This window comes from Perognathus longimembris, chromosome 7 (assembly GCF_023159225.1).
Source record: "Perognathus longimembris pacificus isolate PPM17 chromosome 7, ASM2315922v1, whole genome shotgun sequence".
In the NCBI taxonomy this organism is placed as follows: Eukaryota; Metazoa; Chordata; class Mammalia; order Rodentia; family Heteromyidae; genus Perognathus; species Perognathus longimembris.
In genome coordinates, this window is record NC_063167.1 from 9316130 (window position 1) to 9332297 (window position 16168).

At 55.0% G+C, this 16168-nt stretch overlaps 1 protein-coding gene across 1 annotated transcript; it reads right to left on the reverse strand.

The window, feature by feature from the left end:
* Positions 1-340: 340 nt before the first annotated feature.
* On the reverse strand, positions 341-14181 carry Casp9 (caspase 9). Its single transcript, XM_048350286.1, has 9 exons — positions 13998-14181; positions 11457-11841; positions 10602-10636; positions 9267-9443; positions 8799-8888; positions 7536-7683; positions 2631-2810; positions 2123-2232; positions 341-770 (listed from the first exon to the last, which is right to left on the reverse strand). The coding sequence occupies exons 1-9, from the start codon at positions 14127-14129 to the stop codon at positions 678-680; spliced, it is 1350 nt and encodes a 449-aa protein (XP_048206243.1). The 5' UTR covers positions 14130-14181; the 3' UTR covers positions 341-677.
* Positions 14182-16168: the final 1987 nt, after the last annotated feature.

Here is a 16168-nt window from a genome sequence, read left to right on the forward strand (position 1 = left end):
GAAAGGCATGGAGAACTGTTTGGTGGGGAGGAGGGGGGAGAAAGCCAGGTGCCGGCGGCTCATGCCTGTCATCCTAGCTACTCAGGAAAGAGCTCTGAGATCTAGGAATTGCGGTTCGAAGCCAGCCTGAGCAGGGAAGTCCATGAAAGGCTTATCTCCAATACCCAACAGAAAGCTGGAAGTAGAGGCATGGCTCAAGCGGTAGAACACCAGCCTTGAATGGAAAAGCCAAGGAATAGAACCTAGGCCCTAAGTTAAAAAAAAAAAAAAATCACAAAAAAACCCATAAGCCTCCATTAGGAAGAATAGAGAGCAAAAAGAAAAGCAGCAAAACAAAATTCAGGATCACCTACGATTTATTCTTTTAAATAAATAATCTGAGAAAGGGAAGGCTAAACTAGCCTCTGGAACTTCACTGGGAATCTCAGCAGTTCAGGATCTAGCACAGCTGCTGGTTTGAAGCAGGCAGAGATCTCTGCAGACCGGCGGTTCCCCCGCCAGAGGGCGCTGTGCTGGAGTGTCTGGGGCGGCCTTCTGCACCTCCATCCCCAGCTGGAAAGCCCGGGACACATCTGCAACCCCACAAGCCACAAGCTCCCCAACACAGAGTCCAGGCTTCCCAGTACAGGAAGGTTTCGGGGATGAACAACAGGGCAGGATGAGGGGTCCCAGCCTTCTCAAGTTTTAAAGAAAAGTTTTTTCCGGAGGAAATTGAAACAACCAGGAATCTGTTTATTGTAAACCCCTCTCTCCGAAACGGCATTCGCGACCTGCAAATAACCACAGAGGGGCCTGTGAGTTCCAACCTCTTCCCAGAGCAAGAAAAGACCAGGAGGCTGGGGATATGGCCTAGTGGCAAGAGTGCTTGCCTCGTATACATGAGGCCCTGGGTTCAATTCCCCAGCACCACATATACAGAAAACAGCCAGAAGTGGCGCTGTGGCTCAAGTGGTAGAGTGCTAGCCTTGAGCAAAAAGAAGCCAGGGACAGTGCTCAGGCCCTGAGTCCAAGCCCCAGGACTGGCAAAAAAAAAAAAAAAAGACCAGGAGAGGACTCACTAAATGTGTCCTTTAAAACACAGTTTTAGCTGCAGCATCCTGCAAAAAACACAAAAAGCCGGGCACCTGTGGCTCACACCTGTAATCCTAGATTCTCAGGAGGCTGAGATCTGAGGATGGCAGTTTGAATCCAGCCTGGGCACAAAAGTCCTGTGTTGGGGATTCATCTTGGCCTTAAGGGGGGAAGGGCGAGGAGAGTGCTCCCGAGATGCTGCCCTTCCCCCGGCCCTGGGGCAGTGTGGAAATGAGCCACACCTATCTCCTTCTGGGTCCGGAATCAGAAGGGGTAGCTTTTAGACCATCCCCCGCCTTGCGCCAGCAAGCATGTGTGCTCCCTTTTTGGTGGGCTTTGTCCACAGGGCGGTACTATGGGAAGTGACGTTAGCCCATGAGGGAGGTCCTTGGGAGCTGCTCTTGGATGGACAAGCTCGCCAGCCTATCGCCAGCTCATGCTCAATCCTACTACTATATTATAATCCATGCTCAATCACTACTATATTACTGTGAGCCCCTCCCGATTAAATTGGATTGCTCTCCGAAGTGTCTCCGAGATCCGTCTGTGCCTGGCTTCCTTGGTGGGTAAGAAGGGAGGAAAAGGGGATCTCGTTCAGCCACGTGCACCTTAGGCTAGCCCATGTCCCTCGCTCCACCTTGGCCGCCTGCTGGTCAGGCGCCCAGGGGAGAGGGTGAAAAGGGGAGCACTGATAAGGGAGTAAGCTTAACATCCCCGCACCAGGGGAGGTAAATCTATCCCAGCAGTCCTGGAGACTCTTATCCCCAATAAAATACTGAGAAAAATGTTGAAAGGGGCATGGTACTGTGGTTCAAGTGGTAGAGCTCCAGCCTCAAACACAAAGAGGCCCAGGGACAGCACCCAGGCCCTGAGTTCAAGCCCCAGGACTGGTGCTGGCGGGTGTGTACGCGCACGCACGCACACACACGCACACACCACACACACAGAGCCCAAGCACCCAGCAATTCTCACAGCCCCACAGTCACCGCCCCACCCACCGCCACGCTGGCAGCCCTGTCCTCCCGCCCCCTGGGGAGGCCGGGGCACCCACCCTGAGCAGGAGGGACTGCAGGTCTTCCGAGTGAGCCCACTGCTCCAGGACGTCATCCAGCGTCTCGATGTACCAGGAGCCGCGCCTGGTGTCCCGCCAGGAGACGAAGCCTTGGGGGGGGGGACAGGGACCGCTGGAAAGCCGCCCCTGGCCAGCCACGTGGGCCACACCGAGATGGCCACCCGTGTCCATGTGGTCAGGGCCACGCCGGCCCCGCAGCCCGGCCTCGGGACCTGAGTCACCCTCCTGACTGCAGCTGGGGCTCCCATGACAGCACCCAAGGGAAGAAGGAAGTCCTCCCGTCCTTCCTTCCCGCCCTGCACCGGCACCATGATGCCAGCACCCAAGGGATGGTGACTGTCCCCATATTGAGGGGACTCCCTAAACTGCACTGCCCACTCCCCCTGCACAGTGGCTGCCAGGGGAAGCGGCAGGCTCAGGGGCACCGATGGCAAGGGCATGGCAAGAGGTCACGGGCAGCTGCCAGAGGGTGGCGGCAGGAGCTCACCCGGGAAGGTGGAGTAGGACACAAGGATGTCGCTGGGGGTGGGCAAACTGGACACGGCATCCAGCTGGTCCCGGGTCCTGGCGGCCTCCTGGAACGGGGCGGCGTCCGACTCGGGGTTGCTGCTGGATCCCCTGTCTTCACAGGAACCGAGGGCCACCTCAAAGCCACGGTCCTTCTGCTCTGTAGGAGGCAGAACCAACACCCGGTGTCACTGTGACACTCGAAGAAGAGGCCTCACCAACACTCAAAGGAAAATTACCATCTGCCCCTTAACCTTTCCCAGTGAAAGAAGAAGGACCGCTTCCTAACGCCTCCGCTACAGCCAGCACACTCTGCAGACACTAAGACAGTACAATAAAATAGAGCTGCCAAGTCTTTCTGAACATTCATTAGCACACAGCTGGACGCCAGTGGCTCACATCTGTCATCCTAGCTAGTCAGGAGTCTGAGATCTGAGGATGGCAGTTCAAAGCCAGACTGGGCTGGAATGTCCATGAGACTCTTTTGTTGGTGGTGGTGGTTGTGGGCTTGAACTCAGGGCCTGGGCACTGTCTCTGAGTTCTTTGTTCTACCACTCTGAGCCACTGTATCACTTCCAGTTTTCTAGTGGTTAACTAGAGATAAGTCTCATAGACTTCCCTGCCCAGGCTGGCTTCCAAACATGATCCTCAGATCTCAGCCTCCTTAGCATTACAGGTGTGAGCCACCAGCACCCAGATCTGTGAGATCCTTATCTCCAGTAAAGCAGCAAAATGTCAGAAGTAGAGGCATGGCTCAAGTGACAGAGTGCTAGCCTTGGGTACAAAAAGCTAAGCAAGAGCTCAGGGCCCAGAGTTCAATCTTCAGTACTGGCACCACACACACCCCCACACACATACATGCACACACACACAAGCGTACAGAACTCACAATACATGTAAGGAGCATGTATCCTGACCAAATGAGACTTCTTCCTGGAATGCAAGGACGGCTTGACATTTTAAAAATTAACCAATGAACTTACCACATCAACAGAATGAAAGGAAAAAAACTACATAACTGATGCAGAGAAAAAGCAATTGACAGAGATAAAGGGAAGCAGAGTAGGCAGTCACTGCTAAGGGCCACACCTAGTGGAAAGCAAGACCCTCTCCTAAAACAGCCAGAGAAAAACAGGCTTCAGCCTAGCGAATGTGACTGGGTTCAAAATCTCCAGTAACCCTCTCCCCATAAAGTACTTAATAAAATTCAACAGCCTTGGGGCTGGGAATGTGGCTTAGCAGTACAGTGCTTGCCTTATATACATGAAGCCCTGGGTTTGATTCCTCAGCACCACATATATAGAAAAAGCCAGAAGTGGTGCTGTGGCTCAAGTGGCAGAGTGCTAGCCTTGAGCAAAAAAAAAAAAAAAAGCCAGGGACAGTGCTCAGGCCCTGAGTCCCAAGCCCCAGGACTGGCAATAAAATAAAAAATAAAAAGTTCAAACCTTTCATGATCAAAAACAAACACCTCACCAGGCCAAGAACAGAAGTAAACTCCCCCCCCCATACCGCTGGAGCCGCCTGTGAAAAGCCCCCAGTGAACACTGCACTCAATGGTGAAGGACAGAAAGCTTTTGCTCCACGGTCAGGGCACAGCCTGAGTGCTCTGTTACTTCAACATGGCGTCACGAGTCCTGGCCACAGCAACTGGGCAAGAAAATCAGCCAAACAGACAGCTGTGTTCATAGACAATATGATTCGTGTGTAAAAAGTCTTAGATTACAGACATAAAACTTGTTAGAATTGATCAAATGGAGTCAGTGAAGTGTCAGGATGCCTAATCAAACTCACAAAGACACCAGCCTTTCTGCAACACTGAGAACAACCTGAACAGGAAACTACACCTATTCTGTTTAAAATCAGTATCAGAAAGTGGAAAATTCTTTTTTCTTTTCTTTTTTTTGCCAGTCCTGGGCCTTGGACTCAGGGCCTGAGCACTGTCCCTGGCTTCTTTTTGCTCAAGGCTAGCACTCTACCACCTGAGCCACAGCGCCACCTCTGGCCTTTTCTATATATGTGTGCTGGGGAATCGAACCCAGGGCTTCATGTATACCAGGCAAGCACTCTTGCCACTAGGCCATATTCCCAGCCCCAGAAAGCAGAAAATTCTTGAGAATCATCTTAACCATGGAGGTAAAAGGACTTGTACAATAAGAACTACAAAACAGTGCTCAAAAAAAAAAAATTAAAGATACACTTTTTTTTAAATGTATCCCATGTTGACAAGACTAGAAAACTTAATGCTAGAATGTCAACAGTACTCAATATAATCTATAGATTAAATGCAGTTTCTGTCAGCACCTCAGTGCTCTTTTGCAAAAATAGAAAAAGCTATCCTAAAATTCAACTGGAATCTCAAGGGATTCCAAATAACCAAAACTATCTTGAGAAAGAAGAATAATAAAGCTGGAGGACTCATACTTCCAGAATCCAAACTGACTACAAAGCTACGCTAATCAAAACAGTGTAGTGCTGGGGCTGGGGATATAGCCTAGCGGCAAGAGTGCCTGCCTCGGATACACGAGGCCCTAGGTTCGATTCCCCAGCACCACATATACAGAAAACGGCCAGAAGCGGCGCTGTGGCTCAAGTGGCAGAGTGCTAGCCTTGAGCAAAAAGAAGCCAGGGACAGTGCTCAGGCCCTGAGTCCAAGGCCCAGGACTGGCAAAAAAAAACAAAAAAAAAAACAGTGTAGTGCTGGCATAAAGATAGATGTGCAGGGCTGGGAATATGGCCTAGTGGCAAGAGTGCTTGCCTCATATACGTGAAGCCCTGGGTTCAATTCCCCAGCACCACATATATAGAAAATGGCCAGAAGTGGTGCTGTGGCTCAAGTGGCAGAGTGCTAGCCTTGAGCAAAAAGAAGCCAGGGACAGTGCTCAGGCCCTGAGCCCAAGGCCTAGGACTGGCCAAAAAACAAAACAAAACAAAACAAAAAGATAGATGTACAAACCTCTAGCATGAAAAAGCACCCCAAAATCAACTCACAAATATAGTCAAATGGCTTTTCACAGACGGATGCTGGCAGCTCACACCTGTAATCCCAGCTAATCAAGAAGCTGAGATCTGAGGACTGCGGTTCAAAGCCAGCTCACTCAGGCAGCAAAGTCCATGAGACTCTTATCTCCAATTAACCAACACACACCCAGAAGTGGCACTGTGGTTCAAAGTGGTAGAGCGCAAGGCTGGAACAAAAGAGCTCAGGGACAGCACCCAGATCCTGAGGTCAAGCCCCACAACCAACAAAATAAATAAAAACGTGCAGTGTTTTCTGGGCATGTAAAACCTCCAGCCACTGTGGCACAGTGAGGTGGCTCTCTGCCTTCTCGTCATCACCAGCTCTACAATTCTAACTGAGCAATCATCTGGCTTTGACCCCCTGTGGGTCACGCTCTATGTCACACTGACCTGATATACCGGGTTCCAACTTGGAAGTTGTTCGGCCCTGGTGCTAGGCTGTCTCTTAACAAAGGAGGGCACGTCTTGTTTTAAATCCTAACAAAGGGTTTCAAAATGGCAATACCAGAGTCACGAAAACCCAGGACAAGTCTTCTCCCGTGTGTGAACAGGACAGACACCTCACCCCATACCACAGATCCCGGCTATTCCGGATTCTTTAGGAGCCGAGGTGGCGCCACCATGTGGCCACAGCGTTAAACACCAGGTCACACAGGAGCAAAGCAGACCCAGAACTCTTAATCTGCCCCTTCGAGCTTTGAAATCAGGCTGTTCCCTGGGAGATTGTATCTGCCTTGACTTCATGTGCGAGAGGACATTATTTCAAAGTTTGCTCTTAGGCCATGAGCATCCTCAGGAAGCTCTTAAGTCCTTGCCCCATTTTCCCTTTTTGTTTTATAAAAACCAGGTGATGGAGCCAGTATGGTGGTACATGCCTATAATCCTAGAGTCCTAGGATCACAAGTTTGAGGCCAGCCTGAGCTACAGAGTGAGATCCTAGCTCGAATCACTCAAAGGCAGCCCAGGCAGAAAGTCTATAAGAACCACCAAAAAGCCACAGTGGAATTGTGGCTCAAGTGACAGGGTGCTAGCCTTAAACAAAAAAGCTCAGAGACAGTGTCTAGACCCTGAGTTCAAGCCCCAGGACTGGCACACAAGCACACACGCATGCACACGCACACACACAATCATCAAATCACAAAAATGAGCTGTTGGAAATTCCAATGAATCCATTCTGTAGTTTCTCCTTGCCTGTTCCCTTTCTCTAGGTTGGCTCAAATGGGGTCTCTAGGTGGTGGGGACCAGAGAATGACATGGAAAACCAAGTGTTTCTACACATTCTCTTCCACTGGGTTTGTTTCTACAAAAATTCCAAAGTTGTCCTTTCCTGTAATCCTAGCAACCCAGGAGTCTGAGGATCATGGTTTGAAGCCAGCCAGGTCAGGCAAATTCAAGAGAATGTGGCCTAGTGGCAAGAGTGCTTGCCTAGCATGCATGAAGCCCTAGGTTCGATTCCTCAGCACCACATGTACAGAAAAAGCCAGAAGTGGCGCTGTGGCCCAAGTGGTAGAGTGCTAGCCTTGAGCAAAAAAGAAAAAAAAAAAGACTCTTATCTCCAGTCAACCAGCAAAAAGCCAGAAGTGTGGCTCTAGCAGCACAGAGCCAGCCTTGAACAAAAAAAAAGACAAGTGAGAGCGTATGAGACCCCGAGTTCAAGCCCCAGTATTAGCAAATTGTATACGCACACACAATACCCATACACACATTCTCTAGGTTGAGGCTGCCAGGGGCCACAAGCCCATAATGCCACTGCACAGCTGACAAGGCCAGGCCTGCTCCTGCTGGGTGGAGGGACCGCCACGTGACAGCGAGGCGAGTCAGTGGCTGAGAGAGGGCCGAGGGGCCGAGGGGCCGGGGAGCCGCTTACCCCCGCCGCAGGCCTGGATGAAGAAGAGCTTGGGCTTCCCGCCCAGGCCGGGGCAGCGGGTCCCGTTGAAGATGTTCACAATCCTCTCCACGGACACGGGGTGTCCATCTGTGCCGTAGACGGCGCCGGGGAACTGCAGGTGGCTCGCCTGAAAGCCCGACAGCCTGGGTTCCACAGGAATCCACCCCCCTGTCCAGAGGTGCCGCGGGAGCCCAGCTCTCAGAAGGCCCTGGGCAGGGCCCCCAGCAAAGCTCCTCAGTGGCCAAGCCTGGAGAGGGTCCCAGCAGGAAGGGCCCCGTACACGTGACACTGCGAGACACAGGGCAGGGACATGGGGCAGGGACACAGGACACTGGGCAGGGACATGGGGCAGGGACACGGGGCAGGGACACAGGACACTGGGTAGGGACACGGGGCAGGACACAGGGCAGGACACGGGGAAGGGACACGGGGCAGGGACACAGAATACTGGGCAGGGACACAGGGCAGGACACACAGGACATGGGGCAGGGACATGGGGCAGGGACACAGGACACTGGGCAGGGACATGGGGCAGGGACACAGGACACTGGGTAGGGACACGGGGCAGGACACGGGGCAGGACACACAGGACACAGGGCAGGACACGGGGCAGGACACACAGGACATGGGGCAGGGACACAGGACACTGGGCAGGGACACGGGGCAGGACACACAGGACATGGGGCAGGACACAGGGCAGGACACACAGGACACGGGGCAGGGACATGGGGCAGGGACACAGGACACTGGGCAGGGACACGGGGCAGGACACACAGGACACAGGGCAGGGACATGGGTTAGGGACACACAGGACATGGGGTAGGGACACAGGACACAGGGCAGGGACACGGGACAAGAACACAGGGCAGGGACATGGGGCAGGGATATGGGACAGGGACATGGTGCAGGGACACGGGGCAGGGACACAGGATACAGGGACAGGGACATGGGCCAGGACACAGGGACAGGGACATGGGCCAGGACACAGGGACAGGGACATGGGCCAGGACACAGGGCAGGGACACGGGGCAGGGGACACAGGGCAGGAACAGGAGCTGACAACATCTGCGTGCTCAGCACTGGGTAATGTCCCTGAGCAGACACGGCCTCTCTCGCCCCGTCCCCCACAGTGAGGCAGAGGGCCAGCGGGCGGTGGACAGGACCCCACAGCCTCACTGTGGACAGAGAGGGCAGCAGAGCGGGGAGGGAGGGCAGGGAGGAGGGGGGCGGGCAGGCTCCTACCTGACACCCGTGAGACAGGATGACCACCACACAGCAGTCCAGAGCGCGGTGGTCCCGCTGCGCCAGCTCCATCAACGCCTGGACCATTTGCTAGGAGCAAAGGCGGAAGTGGGGGCCCCCCCAAGGCCTGGCACAGCCGCTGCCCCCCCCAGCTCCCTAGGGGCCAGCTCCCAAGTCATCACAAAAGCTCTGCTCTCGGAGAAAGGCAGGTGTGTGGGTATAGTGCCCACCTAATCCTGACAGACCAACCAGGGAAACTGAGGCACGGGAGGTAACGCAGCAGGCAGCGCAGAGCTGGTCCTCACACCCTCCTTCACTCGTCTGACGCCTGCACCCGCAGCCACTTGGCCAGGTGGGCTCCCCCAGTGCTCCAGATGTGCAGGTTCTGGGGGGAGCTGGCCTGCTTTGGGGCCCCCTGGAGGGCTGGGCTCACTCGCCTGCCATCCCCTGGGTGGGTAGGGACTGTACCTTGGCTGGCAGGTCGCACTTGACCTCCACGGCGAAGTGCAGCCGGCGGAAGCGGTGCTGCAGCCTCTGGCAGTCCACGTGGGAGCCGTGGCGCGGGCCGAGCCCCGAGGTGGGACAGAAGGTCACGTTGTTGATAATGAGGCAGTGGCCACAGGGGTCGGCGTCCAGCGCATACGCCTGTCCAAGCAGACACGAGGGGGCTCAATGCACCCCGCAGGGAAAGCGGGTGACCCCCTGGTTCTGGCTCTCTCCTGCTAGAGTCTGGAAAGATAGGGCGTGGCGCGGAGGTCCGCCTCCCACGGCGGGCCCCAACAGGGCCACGAACCCACGTAGTAGCGGGGTGAGCGCCAGCTGCCCGGCTCCGGTCACCGCATTCAGCGACGGCAGCCACTGGCTTCAACATCCAACAACCCACGCTGGGCACCCGCGGCTCACGCCTGTAGTGCTAGCTTCTCAGAAGGCTGACATCTGAGGCTCGAAGTGTGAAGCCAGGAAAGTCCATGGGACTCTCATCTCCAATTAACCACCCAAAAAAAAGCCTTCGGTGGAATTGTGGCTCACACGGTAGAGGGCTAGCCTTGAGTAGAAAGCAGTTCAGGAAGCTGAGAGCTGGGGGCTCACACCTATAATCCTGGCTACTCAGGAAGCTGAGAGCTGAGGATCGCAGTTCAAAGCCAGCCAGCGGCCAAGTCCGTGAGACTCTTATCTCCAATTAACCACCAGAAAATCAAAGTGGTAGAGTGCTAGTCTTCAGCAAAAGAGCTCAGGGACAGTGCCCAGGTCCCTAGTTCAAGCCCCAGGAAGGAAGGGGAGGGAAGGAGGGAGGAAAAGAAGGTGGGAGAAAGGGAAGGAAGGGGGAGGGAGGGGAAAGAAGACAAGAGAGACAACCAGGAGAGAGTGAGATGAAGAGAACTTTGCCCACCATGCAGGCTGGCAGTTGTGGCCCGAGGGTACAGCTAGGAATTGCACGGTAGGCTCTGTCTGCAGGCTCAGCCATGGCCTGCTTGCAGAGCATCTGGGTCTGGGGCAGCCTGGTCCCCAGGTTCAGGCCCCCTGGGCTCGACCACAGAGGGCCCCATCCATGAATGGGGGGAGCTTGGGTGACTTGGTGGGGGATGGGGGGGCACAGCTGAGCCAATGCCCCTGACCTTCCAGGTAAAGGGCAAGGAGGGACCCATCTACACCAGTAAGCACTGCATGGGGCCAGGGAGCCACAGAGGGGGGCCAGACACCCCACTCCCCACCCCGGCAGAGTTCCCTACAGCTTCAGGGACTGGGGAAGAGAGGGACAAGGCCCTGGGGAGCCACTGGCCCCCCAATCCCACGAAGACTCACCAAATCTGTGTTTTCCCGCAACCTCTCCTGAGCACCTGGCAACACAGACAAAGGGAAATGTGAATGTCACGGTCCCTCTGGGAAAGACCAAAGGACTGCACCCCCAAATGAGAGAGGCTCAGGACCTCAAGGACCCCAGGCTCTGCGGATGGGAATCAGCAGCACAGCCCCATGGCGAACAGTGCGGAAACTTCCAACAAAGTTGAACACACACACATCCTCTGAACCATGTCCAGGCACAATTCCAAGGGAAATGGATGCACATGGAGATGGCCCTGGAAAGAGCTGTTAAGATGCTCGCTGGGGCTGGGGTCGGCAGCTCAAGTGGTAGAATGCTTGCCAGCCAAGTACTGAGTCCAAACCCAGTACTCCTGAGAGAAGGGAAAGGGGCCGGGGGGGCGGGGGGAGAAAGAGAGAGGAAGAAAGAAAGGAAAAAGACAAAGAAAGAGGGGAAGCGCCTGTAATCCTAGCTACTCAGGAGGCTGAGATCTGAGGATCATGGTTCAAAGCTAGCCCAGGCAGGAAAGTCCCTGAGACCTTTATCTCCAATGAACCACCAGAAAACCGGAAGTGGGGTTGTAGCTAGCCTGAGCAAAAGAGCTGAGGGACAGCACCTAGGACTTGAATTCAAGTCCTGCCACCAACAAAAAAGAAAGAGGGAGGGAGGGAGGAAAGGAGATAGGAAATGAGTCTTTGCTCGGAACTAAGGCTGGTCATGGTGACACACATCTGTCATCCCAGCACGCGGGACGATTTTCAGTTCCAGCTCAGACCGGAAGGCCCTGCTATAGTTAACTTCTGCTTCACTTCTGGCTGTACCCCTGGTGACCCACCAACCACCGTTCCCAAACTCACAGACATCACGGAATCCTCCAGAACCGCCATCCACTGGCCTGGGTGGTTCTGGTCTAAGAACCTCTGGACTGAGCTGGGCCGGCGGGAGCCCCTCGGGCCCCAGCACCACCGGCGTGAGCTTTCCTGGGGCCGGCTGCTTTGTCACACTCGGTTCCTCTGCTTTGCCGCCAGTGGGTCCCAGGGCCACGGGCACCAGGTCCAGGGGGCTGATGGCCTCAGGGTCCCGCGTCACTGCCTGCCGACTGGTTCGCAGGAACGAGGCCAGCGTGTCCTGGCCCGTGTCTTCTAAGCAGGAGATGAACAGGGGAAGGGCCTGCTTCCCTCGGGTCTCCAGGTCTGTGACCAGCTGCCTGGCCTGGTCCCGCCGGGACCCAGAGCCTGCGCGCTGTAGGGACAGAAAGATCAGACCCTCCTTACCCAGCTACTTCCACGTGGTTCTCACCCTGCCCCTTATTTCCCATCTGGCATGTGTTTCCACGTGGGCAGAAACAGACCCGCAGGCACACTGAGCGTGGGTCTGCGGCCCCCCTGCTCGGCACCTCTCCACCCATGAGTGTCCACGGGGATCTCAGGGCATTGACTACACACCCAGCACTGTGCTCACAAAAAGCTTGCAGCAAACAGGGCCCTGAGTTCTATGTCCCGCACAAGAAGGAAAAGGGGAAGAGGAAAGTTTGAAGAAGTGCAAAGGAAGAAGCCACAGCCACGTCAGGAGGCCGGGGCAGAGGGGAGGACCCAGAGCCAAGGCTGACAAGAAAACGAAGGCAGAGGTCGCGGGCACTGACTATGTGCCCAGAAGGTGGAAGGATGGCCGGGGTACCAGCCATCAGAATAGTGGGGCCACTGAGGTAGACGGAGGAGGAAGCGCCCCAGTTATCTGCTGTCTGTTCCTGGAGAGCCAACTCTCAAGTTCAGGCTCCACAGATTTCCTTTACTGCCTCTCCCGAACTTTCCCTGGGGACAGAGATGCTCCCAACCGAGGCTCTACAAGGTGGTAGCTGTCAGCCGCAAATGGGAGCATGAAAGAAATGTGATTTTTTTTCATTGTACTTCACTTTATTTTTGGTTTGAGGGGACTTGAACGTCTATCAAGAGTTTACTTAAGGGGCTAGGGATATGGCCTAGTGGCAAGAGTGCTCGCCTCCTACACATGAAGCTCACGGTTCGATTCCCCAGCACCACATATACGGAAAACGGCCAGAAGCGGCGCTGTGGCTCAGGTGGCAGAGTGCTAGCCTTGAGCGGGAAGAAGCCAGGGACAGTGCTCAGGCCCTGAGTCCAAGGCCCAGGACTGGCAAAAAAAAAAAAAGAGTTTACTTAAGTCTATCACTTAAGCCTTATCTCTATTGTTTTGTTTTTCAGATTGGGTCTCACTTTTTTTTTTGCCCAGACTGACCTTGAGATTCCAGATGTGAAGCATTTCACCAGCCATTCCTGGCTTGTATGTTGAGATGAGGTCTTGCTAACTTTCTGCTTCAGCTGAATTCAAACTGCCCTCACCCCAGTCTCTACCTCCCAAGTAGCTGCATCACCCAGACCAGCATATTCTGTTAGGAGCTTAAGGCACAGCTCAAGCTGCGCTGTGCTTGTTTAGCATGCATGAGGCCGCCCTGAGCTCAAATCCTAGTGCTGTCAAAAAAAAAAATCTGGATCTGTTGTTAACATTTTTTTTTTTTTGCCGGTCCTGAGCCTCTTTGCCCTCAAGGCTAGTGCTCTACCACTTGAGCCACAGCACCACTTCCAGCTTTTTTCTGAGTAGTCTGTTGGAGGTAAGAGTCTCATAGACTTTCCTGCCTGGGCTGGCTTTGAACCAGCTTCCCACCGTGATTCTAAGCCGCCTGCGGAGCTAGGATTACAGGCTTCAGCCACCAGGACGGGCATGTTGCTAACATTTTAAGTCAGAAAAGGAGGAGACAAGGAAATCAAGTTTTCTAGCCTCTTTTCAAGCGTGAAATACCTGGTAACAGAGGGCATACCTGACTCCTTTATTACTATTACTACTTTATTACTGATAATTAGTCACTTTTTCACTGGGCCAGGCCACTCCTGGAGGGAGGGGGAGGCTGGAGCCCCCAGGAAAAGGGCCAGGGCCTTCAGCCTGCTCCTCAGGGTGGGAGAGAGAGAACCTGTGTCCCCACAGACCTGTGGTAAGAGTCTTCTAGGACAAAGATCTTAAATTGCTTTACAAAAATATCTTCACGTGGAGCGGTGTGATGGCTCTCTGTAATCCCAGCTACTCCCAAAGACCAGAAAGATCTCCCTGCGAGGCCGACCCCAGGCCAAGTCAAGCGAGATTCCTGGGCGTGCGCGCTCCCACAACCTGGCTCCCCAAAGCAGTGGGTGGGGGGTGTGCAGCGCTGGGAGGGGGTTCGACCAGGCTTCGGCCATCGGCGCCGCCCCCACCCTCAGCCGGGAAGGGAGCCGGGGATCGGGGATCGGGGATCGGGGATGGGGTGGGGCGGAGGGCGGCCCGGCCCGGGAGCGGAGGGCAGCCGTACGGGGTCGGGGCGGGGGAAGGAGGCCGCGCGGAGCCGGGGGCACCTGGATGTCCTCGATCATGTCGGGGGTGAAGAGCTCGCGACTCAGCAGAGCGTCCCAGAGCGAGGCCACCTGCAGCTCGCCCACCAGGCGCAGCCGGCACCGCCGGAGGAGCCGCCGGTCCGCTTCATCCATGGCCCGCGGGCGGCTGCGCCCCGTATTCCGTCCGCTTCCGGACCTCAGGTCCCGCCCCAAGCCCCACGCCCACCCGCCGACACCGCCTGCGCCCTAGGCCGCGCCCCCCGCATCACCCCGCCCAGAGACCCACAGAACCTCCGGGCCCCGCGCCATTGCCCCCGCGCCATCGCCCGGGCGCCTTAGGACCCGGCCGGCGTCACTGCCCCGCCCCCTCGCCCTGGAGGACCCCGCAGGACACGCCCCCTGTCACGCCTCCTCACCACTGCCCCGCCCCCTCGCCCTGGAGGACCCCGCAGGACACGCCCCCTGTCACGCCTCCTCACCACTGCCCCGCCCCCTCACCTTGGAGGACCCCGCAGGACACGCCCTGGAAGACGCTACAGGACACGCCCCCTCGCTGCCACGCCTCCTCACCACTGCCCCGCCCCGTCGCCCTGGAGGACCCCCGCAGGACACGCCCCCGCACCACTACCCCGCCCCCTCACTCTAGAGGACGCGGTCTGTGTCCGCTTCCCGCCTCTCCGCCCCAGATCCCACCCCTACGTCACCGTGTGCCTCCAGGTCCCGCCCTTAAGCACCACCCCCTTCGCGTGCGCGCCTTAGCATTTGTGTCACTTCTTCCTGGCCAGGATTCCGGGTGCCTCTACTTTTACCAGGACCCAGGGGTCACACTACTAGCAAGAGAAAGTTATGCCTAAGGCCGTGGTGTGCCCCGCCTTCTTTCAACTTCTCCTCCCTCCACTTAGAAGTCTCCCTCCCTCCCTCCCTGGTACTGTGATCTAGAGACTCCAAAATGCTGTGCAGTCTGAAATTGCTCTCCCCTCTCCGACCCTACCACCTCCCATAAGGAAAAGAACGGGCAAAAATCTAGTGCTCTAAACTCAAGTTTTGTTCAGCCCCTTTCCAAAGATAATTGTTCCTGTTTTTTAAGGGGTTTATTTGTTTTGTCTGTTGTGGGGCTTGAACTCGGCCTGAGTACTGTCCCTGAGCTCTTCAGCTCAAGTCTAGTGCTCTACCACTTGAGCCACAGCCACTTCTGGTTTTCTGATGGTTAATTGGAGGTAAGAGTCTCACTGACTTTCCTGACTGGGCTGGCTTTGAACTGTGATCCTCAGATCTCAGCCTACTGAGTAGCTAGGATTAAGGTGTGAACCACAGGCCCAGCATTGTTTATTGAGTTTTACATCCCAGCCAGTGTGGTTAACCTTCATGGCTTTTTGTTTGTTCCTGCTACCAAGGAAGTCATCTTTTCTCATTTGCCAGATATGGAAACCAGCTCAAGGGTCACATGTAAAAATAGCCGCAGTCAGATTCAAACCAGAACTTGACTACATATCCCTAACCAACTTAGGCCAAAAGGCAAACTTACAATAAATTAAAAGACCTTAATTTGGGCTGGGGATATGGCCTAGTGGCAAGAGTGCCTGCCTCATATACATGAGGCCCTGGGTTCGATTCCCCAGCACCACATATACAGAAAATGGCCAGAGGGGGCGCTGTGGCTCAAGTGGCAGAGTGCTAGCCTTGAGCAAAATAAGAAGCCAGGGACAGTGCTCAGGCCCTGAGTCCAAGCCCCAGGACTGGCCAAAAAAACAAAACAAAACAAAACAAAAGACCTTAATTTGCCTTGTGGTTCTAAGAATCAAGCAACACTTCATAAAGTAGAATGAAAGTCCCATGAGCTGAGCAGATAGGTTGATTTTTTTAGACAAAAGGGCTGAGAAAGGCAAAACAGGAAAGCAAAAGTGGTTTGTTTCAAAGTTAACTTTCCTGGGGCTGGGGATATAGCCTAGTGGCAAGAGTGCCTGCCTCAGATACACGAGGCCCTAGGTTCGATTCCCCAGCACCACATATACAGAAAACGGCCAGAAGCGGCGCTGTGGCTCAAGTGGCAGAGTGCTAGCCTTGAGCGGGAAGAAGCCAGGGACAGTGCTCAGGCCCTGAGTCCAAGGCCCACGACTGGCCAAAAAAAAAAAACAACAAAACAAAGTTAACTTTCCTGGAAAGGTTAATTAAAGCTGAAGAGACTTATGTTG